Source organism: Pteropus vampyrus, unplaced genomic scaffold (genome assembly GCF_000151845.1).
Source record: "Pteropus vampyrus isolate Shadow unplaced genomic scaffold, Pvam_2.0 Scaffold13, whole genome shotgun sequence".
Classification (NCBI taxonomy): domain Eukaryota; kingdom Metazoa; phylum Chordata; class Mammalia; order Chiroptera; family Pteropodidae; genus Pteropus; species Pteropus vampyrus.
Window position 1 is genome coordinate 7,434,658 of NW_011888794.1, and position 7,540 is coordinate 7,442,197.

The window sequence follows — 7,540 nt, forward strand, 5'->3', positions numbered from 1 at the left end:
GGTGATAAATTTTAAAGATAGCTATTTTCTTTTATTAATTACTCAGACCAGAAGACTTAACTTGATTTACCTGAATCGATATGCTCCCTGAATGCCTATAGTGGCCTTCCAGATAAGCATTATAAATACAACAAAATCTTTTTGTTATATTAACACAATTTTAAATTAGGTTTTTTTTTTTTTTTTTGTATAAGGCAGTTTTAAGAATAGTAACATTATAATCCACAATGATTGAAGGTGATAACAATTTGAATCATCCTAAATCATTCATATTAGCTTTAGAATATCATTATGAGTATACTTTTGAATACGGAGATTGTTGGAAATTCACTTCAAACAAAGTATTGAAGTCCCACTGTAAGGTACTAACACAGGAGGGCCTGATGAACAGTCTGTGCACACATCTCAGCGCCAGCCCAAATAAAATGCTCAAATTACTCCTTACGTGTTTGATTTCAAGCCTCCCTGCTGCATGTGAAATAATAAATACAGAACAGGAGTCAACAAAGCAAAGAGTTAAGTAGGATGCTGTAGGTGTTTTCATGAAACATGAAAGCAAGAATTGAAATGCCTACAGGTAATCTGTCTGTTGCTGATAGTACAGAGTAAACTCTTCACTTTTGAAGTAGCATTCTGGTTTGAAACACCAACTTTTATTTAACTTTTTTCTTATCGTCACTATAATAGTGATCTTCAGTCCTTTCTTTTCATAGGGTGTATCTTTACTGTTTAAGTGCATTCTCAAATTAGTTATTCCATGGTTTTCGTAGAGAGGAGGTGAGTAAAATAGTCTGACATGGGTCTGCAAATCTAAATGATAAATTGCTTTGTGTATGCGTGGAGGGGCGTTAAAATCAGAAATATTGAGTATTGATAGATGATTAAGCTGTGTTCACGCAAGTGTGAACATGAAGATGGATTTTTAAACAATCTTTATTTTTCATATAAAGTATTGTCTTTGGTTTTTACCCTTATTTTTGTGGGAAATGTTATATCTTAGTAAGAACATGGTATTGGGTCCTGCTATCTGATTTGTTTTTATTCTTTATAGTGTAACACTTTTGATTATTGGGTAAATTTTGTTTTTAACATTCCATTTTTCAAAGGTTACACTCACAAATAAAATCATACATAAAAATATATATACAAGGAAATATGCACACACATATACTTTTCCTTTCCTCCACTTTTTTTTTGACAGATTGTTACCATTATTTTATTTATTGGCTTAGGCTTTCCAAATGATCACTGAAAAAATACTGTAATTTCTATGAAGGTGGTTTTTCTATAATCAGGATGAGCTGCTGTCTATTGGCAGCAATGTCCTAACTACATGCAGTGCTGTGGTTATATTTATGAGTTTATGGAATAGAGGCTGTTTATTCGAGATGAAAATACTCATTTAAAAAATAACGAAGATTTTTTTTTAATTGAACTTCGAAACAGGAAATTCTTAACACTTATAAGGATGCATTTTAGAGGTTTGAGAAATTCTCCCCAAAACATCCCTTTTTACTATTTTGATAATTTTTTCAGTAATCTTTTTCTTTATGTAGTTCTGATTCTTCCCTTTTGAAAATCTTAACTTGCTCAGTTTCTGCCCTTTAGAACAGTCCAAAGTGAGAGTTATCCAGTGGTGTACAGGTAAATGTTTAATATGCATCTCTCCGGGTTGGGGGAGCTGCTTTGATTGGCAGCCTTTGCTGATTTCTGTAGTGTAAATAATTCCAACATGGCAGAGTTTTAGTTACTAACATGATGTCACTGGATGTGGAGTATGGAAGAGATGGGCATGCTCAGCTCTCACAAGCCAAGTGCAAATCAGGTTCAGCACACCACTGGCTTATCACATTTTTGTTCTTTCTGTCACAACCAAGACTATGAACATGAATGATTTTGTACAAGATGTCATTCTTAGATTGTCTTTATGATTAGAATAGAACAACTGTAACATATTTGTGATGGTACTGTGATTTTTCAAACTTAAAATACTGACGTAATGTATAATTACCTTTTTTCCCTATTTTTCAGTTGGGTGGAAAGCTTCGGACATGAGGGGCTCGGATTATTACTGGACATTTTGGAAAAACTGGTTACTAGCAAAATGTAAGTATTGCTCGTTATTTCAATTAAGCTACATTCGCATGTCCCATTGTAATTCTAACACTGATATCTTTATGCCAATGCAGACAAGAAAAGATGGTAAAGAAGAATCAGCACAAAGTCATACAGTGTCTAAAGGCCTTGATGAATACACAGGTATGTACATGGGTGATCATATCGTATTTGTTCTTCAGTTTTTATACAATTCCTAAGAATTAGAGTTGTGTCATAAAGGATTTGCACTAAAGTGATGTATTGCTTTGATATACTGTTTAGTACATAATGGAAAAAAATACCGAATTGTATTGATTTCTAGTTTTGTTTAAAAACCATTGTCTCTCAGCAGAGAAACTTGGGGATGTATTGACCTTCCGGTGCTTCAGATTAATTCTCTCGCCCCCTTTCCCTTCCTCCCTCCTGTCTCTCTCCTTTCTTTCCACCTTGCTTTTTGTTCTCTCCTCCTCTTCTCTCCCCTGCTCTTTTAATTTTCAAAACTATAGCACAAATCAGCTTCGAAATCATATGTGATTATTAAATGCGGGATGCAGTAGTATTTATTACCAAAGAATCAAGTTGGAAACACTTCATTTTTATAGTCTAGGCATTTAAATCTGTAATGAAATTAATGAATACCGATATAACAGGTCCCAGAAATGAAGCGGTGATGCTTAATACAAGTACGATTCAGACCAAATGTAATATGGCAGATCTGCTGAGTTTGCATATTTAAAGAGGATACATTAGAAGAAACGTTTAAGCTCTTTACTGAAGTTAGATTTATCTGATGTTTTTTTTTTATGCTGTTAATTGCAAAAATTACTCTATCCCCTGCCATATCTTTAGCTCCAACATCTAAACACATCTACCTCATGATGTGTGAGTAATGACAGGTGTTTTCGTTGCTGTTACTGACAGCAGGTGAGGAAATTTTACCTATGGCGGTGTGATGATTTGTGTTTTATAGTAACTCTGCATATTTCTGATTAATTTTTTTAAAATTTGCCTTATCTTTAGTTTTAGAATAAACCTTTAAAAGACTACACACTTAAGTACTAGTACTTAAATTATTAACATCATACATATACATTTTTTACTAAATGTAACAAATATTGATGTTTTCTAATTATTTTTGTCTTAATGAATTATTATTATTATTATTTTTTTAGCATTTTCTGGAGCTAAACTTTCTATTTTGAAACAATGAAATATTTTTCTCCCCCATTCCCTCCTCAAATTAAATAAGATTTTCAAGGAAAATATTTGATGTAGAAATCACAAGTCCTTTTAGTGTTCTGTGAGGAGGAAGTTTTAGGTGTTAAGTAGCCTTTTATAGAATATATTTTAAGAATAACCAAATAAAGGAATCAAACTGCTGATGGAGAGAGATCTTTCCACACTGTGAGTACATAGTACTGCTTAGGAGGCTTCTTTTAAAGTGACAATATAGACATTGAAAGTTTCACTAGTGATGGAAGTTTGAATGGTGAAAACCCAGAAACATTTTTCAAACCAAAGGAACATGTGGATCATCATTTAAATTTGAAAAGAATATCATGGTTAAAATGAGATGGTGTGTAGAAGATACTGTTCCTATTTGGTTTGAGACTGAATTGAAGGGGGAGTAAACTTTGTATTTATAGTCTAATTAATGTAATGTAACTTATTGTCTCATAATAACATGTTGCTTATAGTTATATGTGCATCTGAAATATATTGTTATTTGCGTTTATTATCACCTGTGCTAATAAGTATGAAAAGTTAAATTATTGATACTTGGAGTTAGTATTATGCTTCCTGAAATTTTTGGTAACCTTACTTTTTCCCCAAGACTGGTTGATGATTTTTTTTCTATACCTCACTGTGCAGTCTTTACAAGAGATCGATGAATGATGAACATTATAGGTTTTAAGAGAAAAGTGTGGTACCTTATTTTGTACTAGAAATTATTTATACAAATGATGAGCAAATTGGTTACCATATAGAAGTAAATTTAACACTATGTTGGACTAATGTTTTTAAAATGGAAGAATATTGCGAATATTTATTAGGAAGAAAATAAAAGTCAGGATGAAAAGTTCATTTATTTAAATTAAAAGGTAATTAGAAGAGGGGCTTGATTGGGTCAGTCAACTATGTGTGTGTGGCTTCGAGATGTACACCCCCCATGCAGACGCTTTGTTCCTGAAGCCAGCCCCTCGCCCCATGTATCTCTGCTACTGGGATTAGCTCATGGAGGGATTTGTTCAGCACCAGTATTCACGTAGGGCTGGGCATCCTACACAGGGATTCACAGTATCCACCTTCCCCTGCCTAGCACATCTTCAGTGGCCTGAAATTCCATTTATTAGGTAATAATAGGCCTCATGCAGAATGCAGATGGAACCTGGCATTGGCTCTCATTTTAGAACACGTGACTTTTCACAGAATCCAGAGTGGGTCTTTGACATTCAATAGAGGGACATCCTTAGACCTTCCAAAAATTGTCACCACTTCTCTACTCTTATAAAAGCCTTCATTTAATGCACTTTACTTGCCAGCACTGGTAAGTTGACTGTTTCTCTCACAGAGTCAACAGTTTTTGCTTTGCTTTGCTTTGCTGTGTTTTAAATAATCGAATGAGACTAATTTTACACAAGTAGACTGTATCTCTTTAGTTCTAGATCCTGAATAGTGGCAATCTGGCCCCACTGCAGACTTAAAATGAGCACTACATGATTTTCCATTAGCAAAATTGGAGAATATTGCCTATGCTGAAGGTTTGTGGGGGTCACAGGATAACGGTTAGAACCATGCTCAGAGAATGCTCCTGATCCACCTATCACACGTGATGGTTTAGGGCTGGAGGCCTTGACAGAGAAGGTAGTAGTGTCACTGGAGGAAATCAGTCTGAGTTGCCCAGAGTGGCAGGGGGAGCCACAGGATTCTGACTCCAGAAGGGCAGGCACTTGCCGAGGAGAGCCAGGTGGGTGGGAAATGAGGGGGAAATGCTGGAGGCAAGCTTTTCTCAGTCCTCAGGTTTATGGGACAGAGCCAGTCTTCTGGTACTTGGTAATCCTTGACCGACTGACTTTTTGAATTGGATCTAAGTGGTACTTTATGCACCTCTGACAATTCCCTGGAACGGTTATCAAGGCATATTGCAGTCTCTGGCCCCATGCCTACTTTTGCAGTGTTTGCTGATTTGAAATAGCCTAGAGCATCACAGAAGTGAGCAGTTCCTGGCCGGTTTCGCCGTCTCTAAATTTTTCCTTATCACTGACAAGACAGAGAAGTCTTTCCTCAAATGATATCATGGGGCCCTTGACCCTTCTGCTTGTCCATTCTCCTCTGTACCTGAGTTCCCTAGATAGTGGTCTAAAGCAAACGTAATATTGCAGCGCAATGTGAAGGCTTCTTTACATAAATGCCATTTGCAATAGGAAAGTTATAAAGAAAACTTCATAACACTGAAATGAAAGCATTTGGGTCTAAACTTGTTATAGATTCAACTTTGATATCTGTTTCTAGGGCTGATTTTGAGTATAAGCCATAGTTCATAGGTCTGTAATTGAGATTAGGCCATTTTTAGTGTTTAGTAGTAGCTGTAATCAACCAATTTCTCATTCTTCTTTAGAAGGATCCTCTGGGATGCATGGTAGATAAATAGTGTTGTTTTATTGCTTCTCTTTATTCTCCATTAGGTTTTACTTCCAGAGTGTAAGCAGGCCTTAAGAGATGTATATACATCCTTAAATCAAAACACCAAATTATTAACGTCACTCCTTATCTTCTGATTGGATGTGACATCCTCAAAGTAGCAAATAACCTTTGTCCTTATCCTAGATCATCCCATTTATATGATGTGTTTACAACTGCACTGTCCTTTTGATGGTAAAATATTCTAATCAGAATACATATGCTCCTTCTGTCAGTTTCTGTGTGGTATGTGCCCAAATCATCCATCAGCTCTTGCCCATATTATGAACTCAGTGTTACTGTTGAGGCCTAATTGTATAATGTAGTTGCTATATTCACATGTGCTATTGAGCATGTGAAATGGGGCGAGTCTGAATTGAGATGTGCCATAAGTGTAAAATACACACTGGATTTTGAATACTTAGGAAGAAAAAAGTACACTATCTCATCTATCAATGAATATTTTATTTTGATTCTATGTTGCAATGATAATATTTTGGATATATTGGAATAATTCCCTGAAAATCAGTTTTACTTTTTGGTCGAAAATTGCATATTCACACTGCACATGTAGTTCGCAGTGTATTTCTCTGGGACAGTGATGATCTGTGCATTTATTGGTGGTGGTATATCTCTTAGCAGCCTTCCTTCTCAGGAGAGAGCCTTATGGCCTCAGTGTCTGTTTCAACATCTGACTGTTCATTTTGTGTGTTTCTGTTGGGAAATCTCAGTATTTCTCACTGCTTCTCTTTCTCCACTTGGCCACTTCTCTATGTTAATAATTATCAGCCAATATTGTTATAAAATCACCTTTGAGAGGTTATCTGTATCTGGTTGATTCTCATAGTTCTCAATGTAAAGTGTATATTTCTATGAATCTTTTTTTTAGAATGTTATACATTCTTTATACTCCCTGGCTTTACTAGGTATAAAAATATATCCTCTAAACGTTTTCTAATAGCGGTATTTCCTTCAGGACACTATTTTTTTTTTTTTAAACTAACATTTAACCTCTTATTTCCCAAATGTTATAGTATGGCCTGGAAAGAATTATGAGTGAAGAGAGGAGTCTTTCTTTATTAGCCTTAGCCATTGATCCCGAGCATCCCGGAATGATGACAGATGTGCTTAAACTCCTCTCTGCAGTGTGCATTGTGGGGGAGGAGAGCACGTGAGTCTTTCAACTTATTTCTCTAATTGCATAATGATTTAATACGATTTAATTCATTTAATGTTTTCGTTATCAATTCTGTTTTAGACTAGAATATAAGTAAATGAAGTATACTTAAGCAACTGCTTTAGATTCATATTGGCTGCACAGAAATGCTTGAGTAATGATTATTTCTCTTAATCGATGCAGTAGTGTTGGGCTAATATGTTTCTGTGAAAAACTGACTTTTTTGTCATTTATTTTAAACAGTTCAGAACTCAAACCTAAATAAAAATTCTAAATTAAGACTGTGAAAAAATATACAAATGGGTTCTGTTTCTTATGTGATTATTTTTTTCCAGATAGAATTAATTCAAACTGTAGGTCATGTATCTTCCCTTGTAAAAGCAAACATCATACTATTTGTAAGGCCGATTTACAACATGACATACGGAACAGTACTTTACTGGTCGGTGTACATAGTCCTTGACCATAGAATAGATACTAGAGCTTTAAACTTCAAAGACGTTATTCACGTTTGTTAGGGCTGTAACTGAGAGACTATTACGTATTAAAAGATAATTACAAAGAAAAGCCTTTTTTTTTTTTTTT

General features: G+C 35.0%; 1 protein-coding gene across 1 annotated transcript in view; it reads left to right on the forward strand.

Moving 5' to 3' along the window:
• The window catches only part of DIAPH3 (diaphanous related formin 3), a 445,967-nt gene that overhangs the window by 135,627 nt on the left and 302,800 nt on the right, over positions 1-7,540 (forward strand). Inside the window, exons 5-7 of the mRNA XM_011381028.2 lie at positions 2,032-2,106; positions 2,190-2,259; positions 6,813-6,949. Coding sequence (XP_011379330.1) covers positions 2,032-2,106; positions 2,190-2,259; positions 6,813-6,949 — 282 coding nt within the window. The remainder of the gene's footprint in view (positions 1-2,031; positions 2,107-2,189; positions 2,260-6,812; positions 6,950-7,540) is intronic.